The 25,237-nt window shown below is 40.9% G+C and overlaps 1 protein-coding gene across 1 annotated transcript in view; it reads right to left on the bottom strand.

Moving 5' to 3' along the window:
- The window catches only part of pcnt (pericentrin), a 42,241-nt gene extending 17,704 nt beyond the window's left edge, over positions 1-24,537 (bottom strand). Inside the window, exons 1-31 of the mRNA XM_037694589.1 lie at positions 24,354-24,537; positions 21,399-21,572; positions 20,833-20,976; positions 18,180-18,329; positions 17,202-18,097; positions 16,735-17,088; positions 12,421-12,832; positions 11,862-12,278; positions 11,561-11,776; positions 10,233-10,328; positions 10,000-10,143; positions 9,588-9,816; positions 9,335-9,414; positions 8,975-9,260; positions 7,232-7,332; positions 6,953-7,064; positions 6,562-6,688; positions 6,281-6,397; positions 6,124-6,196; positions 5,902-6,006; positions 5,426-5,537; positions 5,301-5,341; positions 5,084-5,218; positions 4,762-4,957; positions 4,543-4,693; positions 3,851-4,304; positions 3,551-3,748; positions 3,400-3,471; positions 1,973-2,077; positions 1,560-1,712; positions 778-924 (exon numbers count right to left, since the gene is read on the bottom strand). Of these exons, the coding sequence (XP_037550517.1) occupies positions 778-924; positions 1,560-1,712; positions 1,973-2,077; positions 3,400-3,471; positions 3,551-3,748; positions 3,851-4,304; positions 4,543-4,693; positions 4,762-4,957; positions 5,084-5,218; positions 5,301-5,341; positions 5,426-5,537; positions 5,902-6,006; positions 6,124-6,196; positions 6,281-6,397; positions 6,562-6,688; positions 6,953-7,064; positions 7,232-7,332; positions 8,975-9,260; positions 9,335-9,414; positions 9,588-9,816; positions 10,000-10,143; positions 10,233-10,328; positions 11,561-11,776; positions 11,862-12,278; positions 12,421-12,832; positions 16,735-17,088; positions 17,202-18,097; positions 18,180-18,329; positions 20,833-20,976; positions 21,399-21,572; positions 24,354-24,401 (6,045 nt within the window). The 5' untranslated portion in view covers positions 24,402-24,537. The remainder of the gene's footprint in view (positions 1-777; positions 925-1,559; positions 1,713-1,972; positions 2,078-3,399; positions 3,472-3,550; positions 3,749-3,850; positions 4,305-4,542; positions 4,694-4,761; positions 4,958-5,083; positions 5,219-5,300; positions 5,342-5,425; positions 5,538-5,901; positions 6,007-6,123; positions 6,197-6,280; positions 6,398-6,561; positions 6,689-6,952; positions 7,065-7,231; positions 7,333-8,974; positions 9,261-9,334; positions 9,415-9,587; positions 9,817-9,999; positions 10,144-10,232; positions 10,329-11,560; positions 11,777-11,861; positions 12,279-12,420; positions 12,833-16,734; positions 17,089-17,201; positions 18,098-18,179; positions 18,330-20,832; positions 20,977-21,398; positions 21,573-24,353) is intronic.
- Positions 24,538-25,237: the final 700 nt, after the last annotated feature.

Here is a 25,237-nt window from a genome sequence, read left to right as displayed (position 1 = left end):
GTTCAAAACTAATTTAAAAGCAAACACTCCAGTATAATCATCGGGAGTTTTTGGCAGTGAAATGTTTAATTACCACAGAGTCAGAGCAGCAGTGATGTGAGACAACTTTTGGATGTGTTGGAGTACTTTAAGAACATCCTTAAAGATCTATGCTGATTTCTCCTACCTTTCCTTCCACCACCTCTGTCCTCTCCATCTGGTCTCACCCTGTGTTCCCTCACTTTCCCTCAACCCTCAAACCCATCTTGACCAGCCACCTGCCTCAACCAAACAATGCGGCTGCCATGACAACAGCCCCCTCCCATCCTCTTTACGTTCAAGTGCCAACTGAGATGGGAGTGCATGTTAATATCATGGAAACAAATAAAAATGCTGACATTATTTGTTTTTTTGATTGTAAATTGAAGACAGATTTACAGAACTCGACTCGTTAATATCTCAATCTCTTTTACAAGCCACGGTCTGACACAAAGTAAAATAAAATGTCAGCCTATTGATGTGCCACTTTTAGAGAAAAACCATTTCATCACCGTTGAGTCGCAGACATTCAAACTATTCCAGTTTATAGATATCTTGATCTGACTATTAAACCTTCTGATTCTGTTTTTAGAATCACTTTGACATTACAGTATTATTTTCTGACCAATTAACTGCATCCTTCCAACTCTAACAATGTGCAACACCCCATCATCCAGGCCTTTAATTTGACTGTGCAGTATAAAGCCCTGTGAGAACTGTGCAACAGGCCGGTATTAAATGTAGGAGTGCAGTCGATACCTGGGACACCACAGCATCCAGTTGCTGCAGCTGGACAGTGAGCTGGCTCATTTTTCTTGTGTAGCTCTCTTCCTTTTCCTGCTGTTCAGCTGTGAAGCTCCGCCTCATGTCTTCAAGCTCCGCCTCCTTTTGCTCATCAAGCTCCTTCTTCAAAGAGAGGTGGTATAAATTATTGGATTAAAATATGCAGAGAAAACGGTGGCAGTACACTTTAAGTTCATCTCTTAGCTCTCCGCTGGTCGGCTACACTCTTGAACATTTCAGACGCTCAAACATCAAATGTCTATTTAAAGACACTCCTGCCTTAAAACCTTTTACATCCGAGGATAAAAAGCTTAGATCCATTCCATTTAGCCATTGTTCGGATGCAGCGAAAGAAACACATGCACGTCCCAGAAGCACACAGATTGAGAACAGACAGATGGACGTGAATACTTTCACATATATGAGGACAGGATTATGAGAAAACTGGGTTTGAATAAAGCTCAAATGGGACACGGTCCAAACGAGGGAACTAGGACTGAACTGGTGCAGCTGGAGCTTAAGGAGGGCATGACCAACGCAATAAACTACAGCTTGAAATAATCCAATGCTATTACATGTTTCCAACAAGCAGTCAGTGTTTAATACACAATATATAAAAAATAAAATCCTTGTACTTTCCACACAGTACTTACACAAGAAAAATACATAAATCAAAGCTCCCAGAATGTTAAAATATTAACATAACTTCTTAGCTAATTATATTTTTCTCATTTCTCGTACATAACTCAGTTTCTTACATTCAGCTGATTAATCCTGTCCTGCAGCTGCTTGTCTGATTGGACTTTAAGGAGCTCCACCTCTTTCAGGAAGTGCTGCTGTTGCCTTGACGACTTTTCTTCAAGCTCCCTGTGACAAACCTCCAATTCACCGGCTGAAGTTCCCTTTAGCTCCTACAGCAGAAACATGAGTTTCCTTCAGTGCTACAATTTGCAACACACCAAATGGCCCCAGTTTTAATGCATTTTGTGAAAAGAATCCACACGTCTACACATAAACCATTATAGAGAATAAACAATGACTAATTCCCTCACTAATCTGCTGTAAAAGACAACCATTAAAGATCACTTTCAGCTCAAAACACTTCCTCTGCATGCACTGTTCTGCATATACCGGTAGTCACACACTGTAATGCACATTTTGTAACACACACCTGAAGGTGGAGCTGGTGCCGTTCAATCAGCTGCTCTTTTTCAGAAATGTACGTCTGTGAGAGTTCCTGCAGAGCAGCGCTGTGTTGCTGTTCAAGCTCCAAAACCTGAAAACATCACATCATTAAAAATAAATAAATAAATGTATTCAAGCACAAGGAGTAAAGAAAATGTTTCGACTTTAAGCATAAAAAATTTAAGTGACAAACAATATAAATTATACTATTACAACATATTGTCTCAATATTATTAAGCTAATGGCACTGCTGCCAACAATGGTCAAACACCACCCCAGATTTTTAGCAGAACACCATTATGCTCAGTTGACAGCCTGCTTCCCTCCTCCTAGTTCAGGCACCCTTCACCTACATTTTATTTCATACATTGCACTAAAAATTTTAATGTATTGGGCAATAGCAGGGAACTTTAGGTTACTTTAGTAAACCTCATAGGTGTCTCACATTGGGAACGTCTTCGGCATGACCTCATCAGAAACTTCTATTAGCTCACAGGATTGGCTGAAAATAAACATTAGCATCAAGGAAGACAGGGTCGTCCCCCCCCCCCGGGTGTTGCTGCAGTGACAGCTCATTCAAAACTTTCACTTCATCCTTGCAATGACAGAGGTGACTTGGTGACACTTAAATTTGTAAAATGGAGCATGTGTGTAAGGAGAGGCCTAACTTTCAGGTCTCTCTTGTAAATGAGTCCCCGAGGCTCAATGGGATTAACCCGTATAAATAAAGGTTGAATGAATGTGACTGCGGTGAAGATGTGAGACAGCGGTACTGTAATATCAATATCCTAGCAGTAGACTGGAAACAGAACAAAATGTCATCGAGTTTGGCGAGATAAACTTGTCAAGGCGTAAACGTCTTGTATAAAGGCTCATGAAGAGAAGCTCGTAGTAGAAAGGGTACTCAGGCCATCTGGAGGCTGCAGTCCTTCTGAGCTATAGGCAGTGATTCAGTAAGAAAACCACGGTTTGACACCAGCTTTCCAGAAGGGGTCTTCACTCAGGAGATAAAACAATGGGAGACTGCAATGAAGCCAAGATTCAACTTGTCTGCTTAGATACTAATACCAATTGGCTTTAATGTATGCGAATGTTCCTGTAAAGTGCCCTGAGACAACTTTGTTGTGAATTGGCGCTAAATAAATAAACTGAATTGAATTGAACAGTCTGTGAGGCTCAATGAGAGCCACTGGTATAAAATAGCATTTTTGTTTTAGAAAACAGAATTTGTTTTGTTTTATGCAAACATAAAACTCAGAAGAGCTCTTCCAGAACTATAAATTTACTCATTAAAGCGACATAAAAGTGAACATACTGTACGTCTGACAAGGCATTTGGACCTTTGGGATTTCCAGCATGCTGAAAAGTTGAATATGATTTAATGATTTAAGGACAGGAAATCAGTACTGGTACCTGCTTCTTAAGACTTTCTAAGGCTTTGCAGTGTTCAGAATCTAAGGCCTCTTTCTGAGCAGCCAGTTCAGTCTGAAAAAAAAAGCATGGTAATATATTAGTTATTTAGTTTACACATTTTTTACTAAATCATCATGTTGTTGGTCATCACCTCGTGAACATGGCTGAGCACAGCTGCCATGGCTCTAAACTTCTCCATGTGTACTTGAGCCAGCTCTTTCCTCAGTTCCTCCCTGATGGATACCTGCTCTGCAGCGTGGCGCTCCATCAGCTCTTTGTGCTCTGCACTCTGACAAAGCAGGTCTTGACAATGTCGCTTCTCAAGTTGTACAATTTCATCACGCAGTGTCTGTGATGGGAATGGTTGTATTGTGATCATTATTCTTCATTTCTTAAACTTCAGCACATTGCTCAGAAAACATGTAGCCCAATGCTTTAGTCATCTCCTTACCTGTACTTCCTTTAAGTAAGTGGTCTCCAAAGTGTCCATATTTCCCAGCATCCTCCTCTCCAGGTCATCTCGGTCTTCCTGGTGCTTGCGAGCCATTTCTGCTTCTAAAGCCTCCAACTGTGCCTGCTTGGTCTCCTGATAAGCAGCCTCCAAACTTTCAAGATCAATCTTTTGTTTTGACTTGAGGGATGCTTCTAAGGCAACAAGCTGAGCATTGTGCGTCCTTTCCAGCTCATCTGTCATGGCTGCGAGCTGATGGCTGTGACTGGCACTGAGCGACTCCAGCTGGGATTTGTGTTTGGCATCGAGTTCGTCCATTTCTTTGGAGTGCTCGTTTAGCAGCGCTGTCCTTTCATGTTCTAGTTCAGCTTTATGCTTGGTCTTTAGTTCTTCTACAGACATTTCATAGCTTTGAACCAAGCGCTGCTCCAACTTGGCTCTCTCTTCTTGGAACCTAAACACACCAAAAACACAAACAATCCCCTAAATTTACAAGAAAACTGTGGCGAACACCACGTTTCCCTTACAGTTTGAAAAACACTTTCTCATAGGTGAACATAAATTATGAATGCATCTTTAGGCTATTTGACATTTTTGTTCACAGATTATTTTAGTAAAATACAGGGGGGGGGGGGATGGCTATTTTACTCGCTTAATATATTTTACATAATAAATCACAATTAACATCTCACCTTTGTTGAGCTTGGCGTAGCTTCTCTTCACTCTGCTCCCGAAGCGACACGTTGAGCTCTTTAATTTCAGCAGACATGCAGTTCTTTGCCTTTTGCAGCTCGTCTTCATACTGAGCATCCAGTCTCTGTTTCATCAGTAGGACCTGTTGGCCTAAACACCATCGACTCTTAGAATCCGCTTTGAGAACTACCAAACAACCAGGACAGAAAGTATCTTACTTTCACTGTTGTCCAAAGCAAACTGAAGAGACTTCAACTCTTTCTCTTCGTCAAACGCTTTTCGGAGGCTCGCCCTCTCCTCTTCAAGCACTGATTTTAGTGCAGAGATCTCATTTTCATGTTCCTGTTGAAGCTTCTTCATTTTCTCCTGCACAGCCTCCCTTTCCTCTTTCAGAGCTTCCTCAAGAAGAGTCAGCTGCAGCAAATGAAGTTAAATAAACATTAATTAGAGAAAACGTGCCAAACAATTGTTACTTTGAGACTGTAGTGTATTTATTTTTTATCTGTAGGATATCCATTCATCGTGCAGATATGCATGTACCTTTGTTGTAGTGGACTGTGTTTCGGCATCTTGCTGTTTACTTAAGGAAGTCAGTTTGTTCTCCAAGTTGTGGATAAGTGTTACCCTTGTCTGCAGATCCTCAGTGAGACACCAAGTCCTTTGTTCTACCTCAATCTAGATAAGAAATTATTTTTAACCAAACTATATGACAGGGCTTACAAATTCCAGGGTCAATTATCCCATTTAGTTTTCTCACCTCGACCTGCCTTGCTGCATCCAGATGGACTCTAGTAAGCTCTACAAAAACAGTTAGATGTTATAATTTTTTTTATTTTTCTGAACTTAACCAGTGTTTTTGTTATAAATGCAGATGTGAAGGACCTTTTAGATGAATGTCTGAAAGTTTTGCTCTGCGTTGCTCAAGCTCCAGAGCATGACGAGCCTTCATCTCCTGCAGCTCTTTATAGTAACAGTCTGTGAGGTCTGAGCGCACCTGAAAAACAGGAAACAAAACGCTTCTTATAAACAAATGGTAAATGGACTAGATACTCAAAGCTCTTTACAACACGATCTCTGCCTCATTTACCCGTTCACACAGCACTCTACGAGATCTCTACAGAGAATAATCAGTGTTTTGTTACATTCATACACTGATGGGACACACATCAGAGGAAATGAGGGGTTCAGCATTTTGCCCAGGGACACTTCAGCATGTGACTGCTGGGGCAATCGAACCATCAACTCTCCCATTGGAGGGCAACTGCTCTAACCACTCAACCACATCTGCCCAATCGGTACTAGTAATCGGTACAAGACTCATTGTTATAGGTGCTAAAAACTTTTCAACTCTGCCAAACCTGCTCCAGTTCTTCTTTAAAAGAAAGAGTTAAAGTAGACTGTAGATTGGAAAGCTCCACTGCATGCGTCTCCTCCAACTCGAGCCTCAAAGCATCAAGTAATTCCTGGAAAAGAAATACAAAAATAATACTTTATATTTGAGAAGACCAAAGTAGAAATTTAACAAACCAATAAATTCAATATATTCAATATTAAAAGTCTAGGATGCGTTAACCTCTTACCTTTTGTTTGTCCAGTTTGGCACCATCAGCGAAAATATCCAAGTCCTCTTCAGCTTCAACTTGAGACAAAATGCTGAAACAAAGAAAAGGTATAGGTACTCAGATACATGTCAAGATTGTACCCAGTAAATATGCCACAGTTAGACAACTGACGTACTTGTCATCTGTCTGAAGCACAGAGTCCTCCAAGGCACTTTCCACCAGCCTCAGCTGGAGCAGAGCAATTTCCTCTTTGTAGCTCTCCTCTGATGCATGCAGCCGCTTCTCAAAATAACTGGGGAAGATAACAGAAATATCTGTGGAGCACTGAGCAAGTAGACTGACCACTGCAAAGCATCACTTTACACATAATTCAGATACCTGCTAAACGATAAATCAAATACATCATTGTTACAATCATTTTAAGGAGAGCTTTTGTAAGAGCCTGTGCGTCTATACCTCCTCAAGTTTTCCAGCTCAGCCTCATTCTGCTCTTTGATTTCTCGCTTTTGTTCATTAAACTCTGTCTTTAGAAGCTCCATGTCGGCAACTTGAGCTGAACGAGCCAACAACTGCTCCTTGAGCTCTGCAAGACAGCAACGCAAAAAGGAAAAGGGTAAAAACACAACTGGGAAAATGCACATTTATTTGATATCGAAGTACAACATTATTATTTTAGTGTCATATTTATGAGTACAAAGAAAAGCAACTGTTAAGTGTACGGTGCATTTCTTTCTATTACAGAAATGATAACTAGTCTTAAAATGTCTAATATTTAAATGAACACTTCAGATTGAAAAAACAAAGAAAATGCAGTCAAGCAGTTGTGAGGCTCATGATGTCATCTCACCTCCCAGCTCTTGACGACTGGTCCTCATGCTTTCCAGCTGGGTCCACAGTTGGTCCATTTCCTGTTCTTTGCTTTGAATGAGTAAATCTTTCTCTTCTTTCAGGTGCAAAACCTGATCAAGAGTGAGAACATCAGTTAGAAGTCTAAAGCATGACATATTCGTACATTTCATGACCTCAGTTCTAAATGCAGTTATTTTTGAAGGCCATACAAACTATTTCAAGGCAATTTGAGATAAAAAAAAATATTTTAGATGCAACTTAGTTAAGTTACACTGACCTCTTGTTGCAAATGCTGCACTTTCTCCTCAAGGTGGAGTACTTGCTGCTCCTTCTCTTGCAGAACTGCTTTGTGACTAAGAACCATCTCCTCTACAGAATCTGATGAGCAAAGATTTTAAAAATTAAACACACATTAAAATCAAGTGGTAGGATAAATGCAGCAGTTCTTCTGAATTTTTTAACATCTGCAAAACAAGGGGTCATATTTATCCACTTTCATGTATATTTTAATGTTATATAAATAATTGACAGTACATATATATATATTGTATGTTCCACCATACATGTTGCACCACCCTATAAGTTGCATCAGTCCAAATATGTCTAATAAAGTGGAAAAATCCATAAATACGTCGCTTCGCCGTATACGTCGCATCTATTAAGCGTCAGTGCTGACAATCTGGAAATGTGGGCCGGTGTTGTGCCAAAAATTGATTGGCTGCCAAATGGCGTCCGCTGGAGCGTTCACAGGAGGACTTTAACAAGAATTTAACAAGATTAAGACTTAAAAACAATTATTTGCTTGTGCTAAATTATAGTAAAGGTGTGTCTCAGTCTAACTTTTGCTTAATAAATGTACTTTGACTGTCAAATCAGCTGCATTTCAAAAGCCAATACGCGGAAGTAGGAGCGTGCACGGGTGGACAAGTTGTGCATTTCTTCGAAATGTAACAAGATAACCACCTAAAAACAATTATTTGTTTGCTCGACTTTATAGTTAAAATGTGTCTCAGTTGAACTTTTACTTAATAAATGCACTTCAGTAGTCAAACCAGCTGCATTTCGCTGGGGCGGTGCAGCAAAATGACGCTGATTTGACGGTTGCAACAAGCGAACTGGACGAAGACGGCAGGTTATGGCAAGCTGATTGTATCATTAATAGCCACTTTTACTTATTAAATGTCAAACTACTCAAGTGCCATCTAGCGGTTAAAAAAGGTAGTGTTCAATATTTTCAGTCAGAATGAATGAACGGTAGGGCATTAACAGAGTACTCAAGTAATCTACACATTGATTGCTAGGACCTCTATTGAGGTTAAAAATGTAACGTCGGGTAGCCGTAGTGACGTCATATTATGTGACCACCGTATGACCGTAGGGGGCGGTGTTGCACTGTTGCAGGTCACAGAGTATGGTGTAACACCGGGTCCAATCCACCGAACCAGAACCAGTTTTGGTTTAAGTTTCGTTTTTGACGTGCTGCATGTTTCTTCACGTTTGCAGTTTAATAATAATAACTAATAGTTTAGTTTTTCCTGTGACTTATTTGCATTATGATAAATGGTAGGAGCATAATATACGCTCCCAATGTTTTGTTGGTCTTTTTTTGTAAATAATTACCTTTTTTTTGCGGTTTATTTGTTTATTTTTGTTTCTTGAGATCTATGACGTCATCAAATACTCGAGTTCTACTTATGTTTATTATGTTAATGTCGAGTTTAAAAAGTATGTACTCGTTCAACCCCTAATGAATGGTCATATCTCAGCCAAAAGTTGGTTTATAAATATGGGAAAAAAACCATAAATAAGCCACTTTGGCGTATAAGTTCAGGGCATGTAAATTATGCAAACAGCCGTGACCTATAGGGCGAAAAATACAGTAATTCTAAATTCAAAAAGTTCAAGACCTAAACAGCTGGACTTTATTTGTAACAGAAGATGGTAATTCTAAACACAGAGGTCAATTCTTTAAAGCATTTCATTTCCTTAATGGAGGAGAAACGTGTATGCTGCAGCTCACCGGCAGCAGCATCTCTGTCAGCCCAGACTTGTTTGTGTTCCTCTAGTTTCTCAGCTTGAGCTTTACTGCCAGTCTGGACTTCCTCCAGTCTGGTTCTTGTCTCCTGCAGCTCTGAATGGGTTTGAGACAGAGCAGCTTTGGCATCTGTTAAAGCTTTGCTCGTCTCTGTGAGGGAGGTCTGCTTGCTGCTCAGCTCTGTCTGGGTGGCATTGAGGCAGTTTTTGATCTCTGATAGAGACCTTTGGGCATTTTGTTCTGCCTCCGTCTCCCACTGAACTCTTAAAACCTAAAAACATAATAATATCGATTACTTTTTTTAAAAAACACACGTGGGGAATAAAAAAAGTACTGAAACTGGACCTGTATCTCTTTAGTCTGCCTTTCCTCCATTAAAGCTCTCTCCTGAGCAACCCCAATCTCCCACTGCTGCTTTAATTCATCTGAAGAGGCACACACAAAAGGATTCATTAGGTGCAAGTGCTTGAAAGTTACATTTGCCACTGTGCTGTGCTTTTACAGAGCAGCCCATAATGCTTCACATGTAGAGTGCACCAAATAAAGCCTACAGAAACACACACTTAACAATCGGAGAAGCACTCTTGCCTGTACTCACCCAACTCTTGTTTGTGCAGCTCCAGCAGTCTATCCTGCTGCTCCTGACTCTGCTGTTTGATTTGGTCCAGATCAGTCTGATGGTGGGCCTCTAGGAGTGATAGTTCCTGGGCGAATGTCTCCTTCATGGAGTCCTGAACCCTGCTGAGTGCAGACTCTTGCTCCTGCTGAGACCTGTGAACTGTGGTCAGACTCAGGCGCAAGGCTTCAAGCTCCATGGTTTTTTGGGCCTAAAAACAGTTTGTAATTTGAGATTTGTTGTAATGCAAACTGTGCAATGTAAAAGGGCATGTTTATATTGTAGATCACACTATTAACTGTTATTAATGTTCAGGAGGATAAAAAGTTAATATTTTTCATCATCTCCTGAATAAGGATGTTAGAATGTGTTTGAAGAGTAAATCAGGTAATACTTGTGCCTGCTGCAGCTCAGCCTGATGAGCTGCTTCCATGCTCTCCCTCAGCTCCAAGGACACCTCAGCTCTTAGCTGATCGAGATCCTCGTTGTGTTTGGCAGTCAGCTCTAATATCATCCTCTCGTGCTCGCGTTCGTTTACCTGAAGAACAGAATTATAAGAAGGAAGATAGGTGAAAAAACAAAGATGTTTTTCTTGGTGAGTTATACTTCACATTGACTTAGTGATACCTGTTTGATCAGGCTGATCTGTCGAGTTTGTTCTTCCTCCATTTTGAATTGCTGCTTCTGCAGCTCTGTCTCCAGGTTGGCTTGTAGTTTGGAAATCTACGTATACAGAAAGAGCATATTAACACAATTGTATTGTTGCATAATTATAAAAGTACTTGAATGTACCTGTAGGCCTGTCACGATAAGTTTTGCTGGGCGACTATCTCAGAGAAATTTTTGCGATGAACCATAATGTTGTTTGAAATTTGACAATAATTAGCAATTCTTGTCAAATTTAAGAAGAAATGTTGATTTGTTTTGTATGTGGTACCTTTTTGACCACTGGATGGCAGTATAAGACTGTTTGTACCGAAGGATGGATAGTGAGGGCGCAGCAGCGTTTGTCTTTAAGAAAAATGTGAGGGAGGCCCATGGGGCAGCACGGTGGCGCAACTGGTAGAGCTGCTGCCTCTCAGTGAGCAGGTCCTTGGTTCAAATCCTGGTCCAGGGGTCTTTCTGGGTGGAGTTTACATGTTCTCTCCATGCATGCGTGGGTTTTCTCCAGGTACTCCAGTTTCCTCCCACAGAGCAAAAACATGCATGTTAGACTGATTGGTGTGAGTGAGAGAGTGAATGGTTGTTTGTCTCGTTTGTCTCTACTGTATGTGGCCCTGTGATGGACTTGCGACTCGTCCAGGGTGCACCCCGCCTCTCACACAGTGATTGCTGGACATGGGCACCAGTGACCCCCATGACCCAAAATGGCAGAAGCGGGTAAAAGATAATGGATGGATGGGAGGGAGGCCCCTTGACATGACATGGGCTTTTTCTCCTTCCCTTATTCGGTTCTCAAAATGGCGGACGCTCAGTGTGGTTTGAGCTCATTGGCATAACATTTTTCACACAAAGCTTTTAATAAAAAAATCAGTAAACAAGTTCTCAGCTTCTTTTTGCAGAGAAAAACAACTTTTTCGACAAAGGCACGGGTTTCAACCTTGAATTTTGGAGCTTTGACAAGACGGAGGATTTTTTTCCCCGAGGTCGGCCTGTTAGCTTAGCTCGTAGCTTAGCTGATTTTAACGATCGAAAAACAAGATTTTGGATGATTAAAACAGATTTTAAAGAGAAAAGAGAAAGGTCAATGAAGAGCACCAGAGTTGAGCTTTTTGTCATCCAGTGTCTTCAGTAGAAAGAGAGAGACACAAAGAAACGATAAAGCTGATAAATGAAAATGAGGTCGTTAATTTTAATTTATCATGCGATTAATTGATTTATTGTTTATCGTGACAGGCCTAGTTGAACAGTCAGCATTTCAGTCCTCTATGAAACAAATGTACAGTATAATCCACCTCTTGCTGATGTTCTTCCATCAAATCTTTTATCTTCTGCTGATGAGAAACCTTTAGCTTTTCTGTAGCCTCCTCCAGAGCCAAGACCTGCTTTTCAAGAAGAGCCTTCACCTCCTCTTCCTTCTCCTTCATCTGTTCTTCCAACAGATGAGTGGCACTAAGGAGTTTCTCTTTTTCCTGCCTCTCCTCCTCCCACTTTTCCTTCTCTTCAGCCAACTATCAAATCATGTTGTGTGCCATATTAATAACTCAAAGTAATCAAACAGAACAAATATTCAAGTCATTGTAATTCACATCTTACCTCAACATCTTTGGCTTTCAGTATGTTCTCAAACTGTTCAAGCTCCTCTTCTAGGACCTGTTCCATCTTTGTTATCTGTTCGTCCATCTGTTGTTCTCTTCTCTTGCCCTCCTCAGCCTGCTTCACAGATTGAGCCTGGGCCTCTTCCAAACGGGCGAGGCTCTGTCTCAGACAGGAGACTTGAGAATCCAACTCGTTTATTTCTTTATTAGCGGAGTCCAGACTCTCGTGGCTCTTCAATAATTCTTGCTGCAGCGTCTCCACTTCTGTTTGGATCTTTAAAACCTGCACTCGTGTTGTTTCAAGCTCCTCTGATACAGCGTCAAGCTCTAAGGTCTTTTGATTTAACAAGGTTGATGTGGTTGTCAGTTCAGTTGTTGTTCCCTCCAACGTTGATATAAGATGCTCACAGTAAGCCTTGAGAAGGAAGACAAACATACACACAATTATTTTCATGCAAAAATAAAATTCCTTGTCAAACTATATCTTCTATTTAAATTCTGAAGCATATCTATATTCTTGTTGAGTCATATTACAAACACTTATTGCAGTAGTTTACCTGTAATGTTTGCATTTGGATGCCACCTTTGGGTTTTGTGGTCTCTTTGGCAAAATTTGCACTCAGCTCCATCTCCTGCGGAGACGATACGTGCAGCAGCTCCTGCGGATTCTGATGAGATGAGAGGACGTCTTCCTCTCTGTCCCCATTTAGCTCTCCTGCCAGTGCATCTTTCTCCTCTGGTGGACAGGTGGCAGGAACCACCATAGAGGTTTCCATAGTGCTCTCAGCTTCTTGTCCCTTCAATATTACAGCATTTTCTCTTTCTTCAAACAAGGCACTAAGTTTGTTTATAAGATTTTCTTGTTCATGAGCTTTCAAGTTCATCTCTTCTTCAATGTTTCTTCTCTTCTCCTGCTCTTCTTCAAGTTCAAAGAGAGCTTGCCTGAGCTCTTCTGTTACTTGAGCCCACCTAAAAGGCAGACAAGATCATTTAAAATATTTACCTGGCTAAGAGAGGATGCCGAGAACAACTCTACACACACAACTAGGCCTGTCACAATAACACATTTTGCTGGGTGATTGATTAATTGTCTCAGAAATTTTTACGATAAACTATAATATTGTTTGAAATTTGATAATAATTAGTAATTGTCAAATTTAAGAAGAAATGTTGGTCAATTTTGTATATAGTACATTTTTTTGACCACTGGATGCAGAATAAGACTGTTTGAACCAAAGGATGAATAGTGAGGGAGTGAGTCTCTTTAAGAAAAATGGGAGGGAGGCCCCTTGACGTGACATGGGCTGTCTCTCTTTGGTTCTCAAAATGGCGGACGCTCTGTATGGTTTTAGCTCTTTAGCATAGCATTTGTCACACAAAGCTTTGAATAAAAAAATAAAAAAATCATAAACAAGTTCTCAACTTCTTTTTGCAGAAAAAAACAACTTTTTAGACAAAGGCACGGGTTTTAACCGTGAATTTTGAAGCTTGTACAAGACAGAGATTTTTCCCCGAGGTCAGCCTGTCAGCTTAGCTAGTAGCTTAGCTTCTCAGCTTAGCTGCTTTTAGTTTTAACGATCCAAAAATGCAATTTTGGACGGTTAAAACGGATTTTAAAGAGAAAAGACACAAAATAGAAAGGGAGAGGTCAGTGAAGAGCACCGGAGTTGTGCTTTTTGTTCATCCAGTGTCTTCAGTAAAAAGAGAGACGCAAAGAAACGATAAAGCCGATAAATGAAAATGAGGTCGATAATTTTCATTTATCATGTGATTAATTGATTTATTGTTTATCGCGACATGCCTACTACACACAACACACAACTACTGTAGTTCATTACAGTGTAGCTGTAGCTGTGAAACTATATATAAAGTTTAAAATTCATAGTTTTTGAAACTGGCTGCAGACTCTTATAAACTACAGTTGTCCCTCTTCACTCCAGCTTGTTGAATAGAGCAGGAGAAGACAAATGTGAATGTTGTTTGCAGACATAAAGCTAGTATCTCATTGGGCTGTGACTATTAGAGACTAGTTTGCAAAAAAGTTCTCTTTCATAGCATTTGTTTAGTGTCTCACATTGGGAAGATACTAGCTTTTCAGAAGCTCCTGATGAGCCAGGATTGGCTGGAAATAAGCCTGTCAGTGTCAAGAAGAAGACGGGAGCAGCCGGAAAAGAAAATAAATAAATAAATTCTCAGGCCAAAGAAAGGCAGCAGCAGAATGCAGGTGACCTAAGACCTCTGGGCTCTGAAAAAGCATCTGAGAAAATCAAGATGACTCGCACCTCCCTGCTGCACTTCCTAGGTCACGGCGACTGGTTGACAACAATCAACCTCAAGGACGCTTATTTTCACATCCCCATTTGTCCGTCGAACAGAAAATACCTCAGGTTTGCTTTGCAGGGAAAATGTTATGAACACCTTGTACTCCCTTGTGAACTCTTGTTAAGTCCAAGTGTTTGTGAAATGCACAGAGGCAGCTGTGGGTCCGCTCAGGAGGAGCATCCTCTCACCGTGAGGCTGCAGACCACACAGCTGTATTAACACAGCACATGATGGACCTGGGGTTCAAAATAAACATGGAGAAAAGTGTTCTGCTTCCTTCTCTGAACATCTCTTTCGTAGGTCTCTCTCTGGACTCAGTTCAAGCCAGAGTGAGACTGACAGAGGACAGAGTGAAAGCTGTGATGGACTGCCTGCTGTTTTACAGGGAAAATCAGGCATCACTTGTCGCTTTTAGGGTTAATGGCATCAACTCTGGTGGTGGTCCCACTGGGACACTCTCCACATGAGAGGAATACCATGCTGGGTGGTCTCTCAGCTGAAACTGAACCCACACATTTGTCACAGAGTGAGAGTTACAGCAGCTTGCACTGCAGCAATATGCCCCAGGCTAGATTGTGCCAGCGCTCTGACCCAGGGCATACCAATGGGAATTGTGCAGAAGAGGAAAGTTGTCACAACAGATGCCTCCCCGTCAAGATGGGGAGGTATCTGCAAAATCTGTGAATGGGTCTCGAGGCCCAAAAAATGTCCTCAGCCTACATAAACTATCTGGAGCTGCTAGCTGTTCAGCTAACATTAAAACACTTGTTTCCCCTCCTAGAAGGACAAACTGTGTGTTGATCAGGACAGACAACACTGTGGTAGCTTGTATCAACAGGCAGGTGCCATGAGATCACTGCGGCTTCACATGCTGGCCCACAAACTGATCATTTGGAGCAGCAAAGTTTTTCTGTCTCTGAGGCCCACTCATGTTCCTGGAGTGCTGAACTGTGGAGCAGAGCTTCTCTCCAGGGGGAACTCTCTATATGCAGAGTGGAAAGTCCATTGAGAGGTGGCCAGGCTGGTCTGGCAGAGGTTCGGACCACCATCTGTGGGTCTGTTTGCCCCACAGGAGAAGCGTGTCCCCTGTTCCTCTCCCTGCATGATCAGGGTTCACCTCTGGGAGTGGATGTGCTGTGGCTCAACGTTACTAAACATCAATCATTAAGTAAAAACGGACGACACCGAGTATCTGAATGACAGCAAAAGATGGGGGTGTACTCGCACACAAGTGGCCCCAGGCCCTGCTTTATGAATTTCCTCCTATAGCTCTAATTTCAGTTCAATGCAGTTTATTGATATAGCGCCAAGTCACAACCGACATTGACGCAGGGCACTGAACAGAAACAGTCACATACATAAAAGTCAATTAGTAAAGTTTTCTATCTAAGGAAGCAGCAGATTGTGTTGAATCTTCACTTTGTTGCAGTTTCCCATCCTGAGCAAGCACAAAGGAGACTGTGGAAAGGAAAAACTCCCTCTTTACAGGAAAAAAACATCCAGCAGAACCAGGCTCAGGATGAGCAGCCATCTGCTTCGACCAGCTGGGTTTGAGAGGACAGGAAGGAGAAACAAACAGAATGGCAGGTGTACTTTCTATAGGAGGAAAGACAAAAAATAATTTCACCTGTGTTAGCCAGAGCCTCTTTGCACCTTACTGACCATCAAAACACTAGTTAGCCAATAAAATGCAGCTCCTCTGGGAGGAGACGTGGCTTCTGCCTGCACGCAACATCCTGCTGACTCAGGCATGGGGACAAATCTTTCACCCCACCCAGAAAGGCTGGCTCTGTGGGCTTGGCCCGTGAGTGGTTCAACCTCCAATCTGTACGACTCCCACAAAGTGCGACTGAGACCATATAGAATGCAAGGGCACCTGCGACAACATCTCCATGAGTGAAAATGGTCCACTTTTGAGAAATGGTGCTCTGACATTCAAGATTCCTTTTCAGTGCTCTGGGGCTGCGATTCTGTCTTTCTTACAGAACCTGATTGACAAGCGAAAAGCTTTTTCTACTATTAAAGTTCTTTTGGCTTTGAGGGGTGAAGAGCAGGCCAGCATCCGAGGCAGAGGTAAATAGTTTTGAATGAACTGTCTGCAGTAACAGCTCTTTATATAGGGGGAGGGCCCTGCCCTCCTCAACACTGACAGGCTTTTTTCCAGCCAATCCTGACTGGTGTAAATTAACAGGAGCTTCAGATGAGGTCACGCCGAGTGTGTTCGGAATTGATAAGTGTCTCACATTGGGACACTCATACTATATTGATATGAGATTGAAAAAAATAAAGATTAAAAACAAGTTCAAATTTGTCTATTTGTCAAAGCTGTTCTCCAGTAAATTGGGCACAGCCTAAGACTGTTTTGCAGGATGGGTGCACAAAATATAAGTCCAGTTGTTTTTGTATTGAACGTTTTTTGAATTTATCATGTCCTGGATGACTGAGAATCTTCACCAGCACAAAATAGGGTGCAATTTTCAAATCTAGGTGCTCAAAACGCAGCCACGTGGCTTATCGTTGGTTTCAAACACTCAAATTTGGACAATTACCTGCTCCTTGCTTCCTCCAACTCTTCTGAACTCTTGAGGACTTCCTCCCGTAACACATTCAATTCACGCTCCTTCAGAGCCAGCTCCTCGTGGAGCTCCTCACACTGCTGATTCGATAAAACCTTTTCCGAGCCTGCGTCTCCAAACTGCTGCTCTGACATTTGGCACAATCCCATCTCACCAGAAGTGGAATCAGGAGGCCAAGGAACAAAAGATCGAGGACTAGAGTCGCCAGCTTCTGGGGCAAAGTACTGTGAGCTGGTGACATCCAAGATATTTTCATCTACTTCACAGACACGGTTTGAAATTGACAGCAGAGGCTGATCTCCAAACACTTCACTGTTGAGCTCGAAACTGTGAACAGAGGCAAAAAGAGCAGCAGCATTTATCTTGTTGTTTTGATGGCTACTAATAAGTAATGAAGCAATCAATAAATACGTGGGTATAAAAAACTAAATTTCTCTCACCTGCAGTCTGCAGATATGTCCAGCTGACTGCACTGTTCAAAGCTTGTATTAATCACTGAAGATTGTGAATGTACAAGAGGAGCCGAACACAAGTACCGCTCCATTAAAATATTACCACGTAATGATTCATTTACACTTTCCTGATCCAATTCGGTTTCCCAGTTGGCTTCATTTATACTAATCCTCTCAGAACTACAACCAGCTTTAGCTTGGTTCTGACGGTTTTTTGAAACTTTTAGTCCTTCGTCTTCTCCCTCTCGCTTCTTAAGTTCGTTTTCACTCTCATCCAACAGCAGCCCGACATTTTCAACCTCCTCTTCCAGTCCCTTAATCTTCTCCTCCTGTCTCAGTTTTTCTTCCTCAAAAGTCTGGAGACGAAGAGCAGAACTGGCAACATCCTCAGCAAGTCTCCTCACAGCGTCTTCCTCCTCCTGAAGCTTTTTCCTCAGCTCCAGCACTTCTCGGTTTAACGCCTCCTTCTCCTCTTTGTACTGCTGTACCTCAAGGCACTGTGTTTGTACTTGATTTAAATGGATTTGAAGGGTTTGTAGTTGTGCATCTTTTGCGTTGCGCTCCTTTTCCCGCTCCCGTTTCTCCTCCTCCAGTAACAAAAGCACATGTTGGTTTTTCCCCATCTCCTTTGCGAGTTCGGCACTTATGCGTTGGCTGTTCTTCCTTTCATCTTCTAACTCGGTCATCAACTTGTGCAGAACAGTGTCTGTCTCCGTGTCACTGTCGGTGCTGAAACATTCAGGACTTGCACTTCCCCATGCTTTTGATGTTGCCTCTTTGTGATTGATGTTTGCAGCCTGGGCGGAAAGGCCATGGTGATGCTCTACAACATCAACTGCTTCGGCCCCTGACTGACCTTTAATTCGTTTAAACTCTACACTGGTCTGTGTGAAAAATAAATACATACATTAGGAGCATGGAAACAATAAAACAATCCTAAATGTCGCAACTTTAAGAGGCACTTACCTGTTGGATCTGTTTCTGTAGTGCCTGAATTTGTCCAGCAAGTGACTGTGCCTCTAGCTGTACCTGGTCTCTACTCGACAGGGCTTCCTGAAGGTTGTAACTAAGTTTGGCAATTATTTCATTACGCTTCTCAACAGCCTCCTGCAACTGCTGCAAAAACAAAGCACGAAGCAATTTTAGTACAGAGAAACACTATTTTGTTCAAATACAGTAGTCCCTCGTTTATCGCGTGGGTTCCGTACTCAGCCCCCTCAGGTGATAAGTGGAAAAACCACAAAGTAGGAATAGTAGTACAAGTACCACACTCTTGCAATATTCTAAACAACGTTTCTCAACTCTAAATGCTCTAAAAGAGACAGAATGTCATGATCTCCGCGCTCTCTGCCAGCGCTCTCGGCCACGCCCACTTTTCCGCTGCAGAGCAGAGGTCGACATGCTGCAGGAGGAAGCTTCTCTCTGCAGCTCTGGGCTGCACACAGGAGCAGCAGGTGCTAAATAATTTAAAACAATTAATTTTAAATAAAAATTCCATGCCGATCGTGCAGCTCATCCATCAGTCAATTGTGTGTCATGTCCAATCTTATTTTGAAAAACTGCAAAAGAGCGAGTCTGTGAAAGTCGAACCACTTCAGCGAGGGACTACTGCACACTGATTGTTTTTGCAAATCAGTTGTTTGTTTTTTTTTTACAAAATTGTGTATGCTTTTATTTTGCTGTAGCTGCTTTTAAACCTGAAAGAAAGAGGAACAGCTAGATAACAATTATTTGAAATGCCCATAAATCAAGCATGATGCTCATGTTTCATTTCATGAATGCCTAGAAGAATTTCTGAAAATTTACACATTCAATGCTCCAAAGAGTTGAAACATTTTCATGTCAGCCGTCATAATGTCACAAACAACTTAAGAGAATATTTCACAGCAAGCCTCGAGGCCAACGAAGATAAAGGAACAAATGATCAGACTTTCTCACAGATAAATGAAGTCTTGAAATGTCTTCCATCTAAGACTTACTGCCAAGTCTTAATATACATACAATAAATCTTGTCTCCCTTTCAGAGACCTTGAAAAGGTGACACACTTTTATTACCTCTCGTTTGGACTATTGCAATGTTTTGTATGATGGTTTAGATAAATCATCTCTGCGTCTCTTACAATCTGTGCAGAATGCAGCAACTTGTCTTTTAACAGCAACTAAAAACATGAACACCTAACCACTGTCCTGGCTTCTCTCCTCTGGCTTCCTGTTCACTTCAGGGTTGATTTAAAGATTTTACATCTTGTTTTTAAAGTCTTAAAAGGTCTGGCCCCGTCATATTTATGTGACCTTCTTAACAGCTACATTCCAATAAGAGCACTCCGGTCTACCAACCAGTTCCTCTGATGTCTCCAGATCCAAACTGAAGTCCAGAGGTGATCGGGCTTTTGTGATTGTTGCTCCAAATCTAGAACAGTTTATCTGATTATTTTAAAAACTGCTCAGACTGTTGAGACTTTCAATCTTTGCTGAAGACTCACCTGACGTTTGATCCAGACAGAGTTTGAGAACAAGTTAGAGCTGATTGTTCTTGTTGTTGTATTATATTTTTAACTTTGTCGTTTCCTTAGTGACACAAGATGTATTTTCTTGTTCTTCTTTCTTGTTTAAATTTTAATTTGACTAAATTTTAAAGCACTTTCTTCAACTTTTGGTATTTTTATGTGCTATATAAATAATCTGACAGTGACATTCTCAGTTGTACAGCCAGAAAAGTAACTAAACTTTATAATGATTATTTGGGAGGAAAAAAAACCTTCAATAAAATAAATTCCATACAGAAACTAAATTCTGGTGGCTCGGTGGCTCAGACGGTAGAGCTCTCGGCAAGCAGCGAGTCGCTGGACCAAATCCCAGTAGGGGCCTTTCAGGGTGGAGTTTGCATGTTCTCTCTGTGGATGCGTGGGTTTTCTCCGGGTACTCCGGTTTCCTCCCACAGACCAAAAACATGCATGTTAGGCTGATTGGTAACTCTAAATTGTCCCTAGGTGTGAGTGAGAGAGTGAATGGTTGTCTCATTTGTCTCTATGTGTCCCTGTGATGGACTGGAGACCTGACCTGGGTGTCCCCCGCCTCTCGCAGTGTCTGCTGGATATGGGCACCAGTGAATCCCGTGACCCGAAGATGAGGAAGTGGGTAAAGATGAAGGATGGATAATAATAATAATAAGTTCTGCTTCTGACAGGTGCATTAAGAAAGAAAAGCTAACCAGTTTCCTCTTTGTTGTCCATTTTTTTAAATAAAAATTAAAAAAATAACTACAAAACATTAATCAAATTACGATTTAATAACACAAAAAAAGTATATGGTTTTGCAGCTCATATATTAGAGTGTAAATGCAAATCTTAGGATAAGAAGTTCATCTGAATAATAAGGCCATTTTTAAATGTCATGTCATGTAAATTCATACCAAAGCCATTTTGAATTGTAGGTGGAAATTTAAGAAATGTTGAAAAAACACGATGTAAACGGTACAATCTTATTACTGAACCTGCACTCAAATTTTCAATAATTCCACAATAAATTATAGTAATAAGTTATTATTATAATTTATTGAGGAATTATTGAAATTACTGTTATTACTAATAACAAATATTCCAGTTTTGATTCTGTATACCTTCAGCTGCTCTTTGCCGGTCAGTGCAGCTAGCTCCTCTTCTCTGAAGTCATCCAAGGGAGATGGGTTTTGCTCCAGGGAGGGGGGTTGATCCTCCTGATTTTCATTCTGCTGACCCTCTACTTGCTCTGATTTTGGGGGCCCCTAAGAAAAAGAAAGAAAAAAAATCATCCCACACTCTACGAGATCCTATTTTAACACAAAGTATCAGCAAACACACAGTGCCACAGATGTACATTTAGTGCAGCAGGTGAAAACAATTAAATAAATACAAAAGAACAAAAACAGTAAAAAAGGCTTCGGTTAATCCTGGCCAAGTTGCCATGACAACAGGCCCTCAAGGCAATGTAATGGTTAGTGACCCAGTTCTCTAATGTGTGTTTATCAGGCAGAGGGCATGAACAACGTTAGAAAACACAGAGTTAAGAAAAGTGGACAAAAACACCAAGTCAAGCAAGTGTTATGATTTGGGAATAAAACTGTCAGGTAAAGAAATATGTATGCAATCAAAACAGCTGATTATACAACAAATCCTGACATGATCATTTATTTAATGAGCGGTGTACCTCATGGTCGGTCTTGTTAAACTCTGTGGCACTGGCTGAAGGAGGAGCTGGCTCTACATGACGGTCTTGCGTCGAGTCGTCATCCTTTTTGACAGTCTGGCCCTGCCTCTTCTGCGTCTTTTTCGTCGTCCCCGCACTGTCGCTTTTCGCCCGCTTCTGTCTGAAGCTAGCAAGCTGCGCAGGAAGGACAGCGAGAGGTAGATGGACACATAGGTCAGGACCACTGAGCACCACCAAACTACTAGCATGGTGAAGCTCTGGAGTCAGAGCTTAAAAAAGGGGCTGCAGTCAAAAATTTATTGTTAAAATAATCAATGTCACTTTCTGTAACATCATTATGCACAATGTTAATTAAGAAGTTGTTTATCGTCTATATGTCTATTGTTTTAACGAGTCAATTAGGAAGAGAGGAAAAGCCAATAAAGCAAGAAGAACCCACAAACTCACACCCAAAATATACAACACTTTAACCTGTTAAGGTTAAGATCAAAATGATTAAGATGCTAAAAGTTCACAGAACACCAGAGCTGTAGCACACCCATGGGAAGTGCTAATTTAATGACTCATTCTGGAGACGAGAAACTGAAAAAAAAAATCCTGTTACTTTGCATTTTATTTGTAAACATGCCAAACTCAGAAAAAGAAAAATGTTATGTAGAAACTTTTCAAAATCTCAAATTCTTCTTTGCGAGCCCTTGGGATACAGAGGTGTTGCTCCAAAGTGAAAAGCATCCTTCCCGATCAAGCTGGGATGTCTGGCATAAACTCCAGAGGGACCATTTTGGTACAAATTTGCCTCAGGCGGCTTCTCTTTAGAAAACACTTCCTCCTCTTTTTATCTGCGCCTCCCTCTTCTGGCTTGTCTCCTCTTTAAGCAGCTTAAATCAGATTACAGCACTTGTCATTGTAACAGAAATCCCGAAAGAGTTCTCCATCAAAATTTGACAGCCAATGATTGACTTCTTTTCTTGCTGACGCCGATTCTTCCAGATCATGTCAGTTGGTCTTTGGTCTAGATGTAGAATTCGTAGTCTGCACGAAACACCAAAGTCTGTAGAACCTCTCATCCTAAAAGTCACAACTAAAGCAAGCGTACAGAGCAGAGATCCACAAACTCTGTATGGATGATGGCATATGTCTAGACCAAGGATAGAGGGTGGAGACTGGAACATGCATGCACACGGAGAGGAGGAGACTGATCTCTGTGTGTGGCAAGCAGCACCAGAGTGTGCATGCTCAAATCAATTTGAGATTACATATTCTCAAGAGACCTATTTGTTGCTTTATGCGATGAGTCACGTACAAGATGCATGAATATACCGTGTGTATGTGTCCTGCTTCTTCTGATTATTCCATGCCTTATTTTAAAACCTCACTGTAGTCTTTGTTTGGCACCACTATTCTTTGAGTTCTAAAATGAAGTTGATTCAAAATAAAAATGTTAATCAAGCAACCTTCTTTCAGGCCTAATTGATAAGTTGAAATCTCACACATTCTCCTGACTTCACGTATTCATTGTGCCTCTGCCTGCCAGAAAACATCACATCTCAGAAAGACATCAGCCAGATGAGCTTTGTTTAGCCCAAGGCCATTTCTGCACCACTGAGATTCTGACTAAGTAGCTAGCTGAAGCTTACTATGCTGAAATCAGATGTAATTGTACTAATATTTTTTTAACAAACTCAATACCAAAAATGCCATGCACCTGACTTTAAGAGATGTCCTTTATTAATACACGTTTGTGTTTAACTGTAATCTTGGTTTGCATGCTTGCATCACTGCAACGTGAGAAAACAGCACTTTGTGCAGCCAGCAGTAAAGGTAACTGTCAGCACTGTATTGCCATAGCAACATCTTCTGAGTCTATGATACTTAACACAATAAATTCATGTGAATCCACTGCACCATCTGATGGCCTGCAACCAGCACTGCAGGGTTAGCAGTGCAAGTGATCACCACTGCAAAGCAAATTTCCTGTCAGACTGACATTTTAGATAATTTAAGTATAAATAATTTAAAATAGTGTAATTCTTTCATGAGCAAGAGATTTACCATCTCAAAAGTTGGCATCACTCACAGCATGTTGCAGAAAAGCATAAATCATAATTTACACCCTGTGTTGGCATGTGATAATAACTTTTCTTTGGGTTTAAGTATAGCCTGGGAAATTATAGCATCAAATAATAGTCAGTTTGAGACTTATGTCAGTTAAATAATATAAAAAGCATAAAGCAAGGACATTTTAAGGAAAATTTTTATAAGGACATTTCAGACTAGATTTTGACTAGATTTTCCCAGAGTTGAAAAAACAAAGCAAACAGCAGAACAGAGGCAGTGCATCCAGAATAATCAATGCATCTCAGATTAAAATGCTAGTGATTTTTTTTATATAAACTATGACTAATGTAAACATAACGCCAAAACAATTAAGATCCTGATTTATATGATAATTTGACAGATTTATTGTGAAAAACCTTCACCCAAAGGACAAAAGAGAAGAAACACGAAAAGACATAGCAATGTACCTGCAATCAAAAACCCCAGTACAATCAAAGGTCCCTGCCATTTACCATTTTTATACTCACCCCTTGTCTTCGAGGAATGCTGGACACACTCTGTCATAAGAAACGTGACTGTTTTGTTACTCAATTATTTACAATTTATAACTAACCATATACAAAAGAGCTTCAAGTACGTTTAAAAGCTATGCTTTCTTTGCCATTTCAGAAATACGAACTTTCTCTGCTGGATGAGCTGAATCTTTGTTGACATACCAACATATTAATAATGATACGTAATGGACTTGATATAATAAAAGTGAATGCATACAACTCACTGAGCAAGTATATAAACTATGACTTTTTAAAGAAGATGCAGTTAGTTCAGGCGTGTAACAGGCGCAAAGCTGTGACAAAAGGGTTAGCTAACTGCTAGCATTAGATGTTAGCAACAAACCTTGGCTCTTCCAGCTTCTAATTTCCTTCGTCGTTCATCTTCATCCATGACTTAATGTAAAAAATAAAAAAATAAAAACTATGGGCATAAATCCGAACTGAATGGAAAACGCAATATGTTTTTTTTCACAAGAATGCTTGGCTTAAACAAAATATCCAAAACACAACTATCAACAGTCAGAATTCAATATGGCCGCCAACGCGGTTCAACTCCGCCCTTATCGAGTTTCATCTAACCAACGGTCCAATCAAATCGTACATTTTGTGATTTCAACCAATGAAATTTGCGTTTCAAAATAAACGGACAAGCACCGCCTACCTTGTATATCTGTCCATTTCATAGGGTTAGTTAAAGCGCTCGAGTCGAAACTGAATATTGATGACCAATCAGCTTGTTTCCTTTACGCGTTGCTTTTAGATTGACGGCTCTGGTAGCCAATTAAAATTGACAAGTTGGCTGGCGCCTCACGTGTGTTTGAATGGACAGTCGTGAATACCAAGTTACTTACTAGCATGAGTGTTTGTAGCTTGATTTCCTTGATTTAAAAAAAATCTGTATGCCTCAACATTAACAGACATTAAAATGTGGATGGGAAAGGTGAAACACCCACACCTGCCTCCACCTTCATTTCCCCCACTCTGGGCCCTTGAGCAAGACCCTTAACCCCCACCATCTAACCAAACTTCTACAAATCACATCTCTCCTAAAAGTCAATACTCAGAAAATCACACCTTTTCTCTTTCTCCGTTCTCTGTCAGTGAGGTAAATAAACTGTTAAAAGGTCTAGACTCTAATCTGCAGGACCAGGTTAACTTCTACCTTATTTTATTAAATCTGGCCGCTCATATCATTGCAGCATCGGTGTCCCACATCTTTAGCCTGTC

The sequence above is a fragment of the Nematolebias whitei genome, chromosome 21 (genome assembly GCF_014905685.2).
Source record: "Nematolebias whitei isolate Nwh7 chromosome 21, NemWhi1, whole genome shotgun sequence".
In the NCBI taxonomy this organism is placed as follows: domain Eukaryota; kingdom Metazoa; phylum Chordata; class Actinopteri; order Cyprinodontiformes; family Rivulidae; genus Nematolebias; species Nematolebias whitei.
Note: the sequence above shows the minus strand (reverse complement) of the source record. Positions and strands in the feature narration are given on the sequence as shown.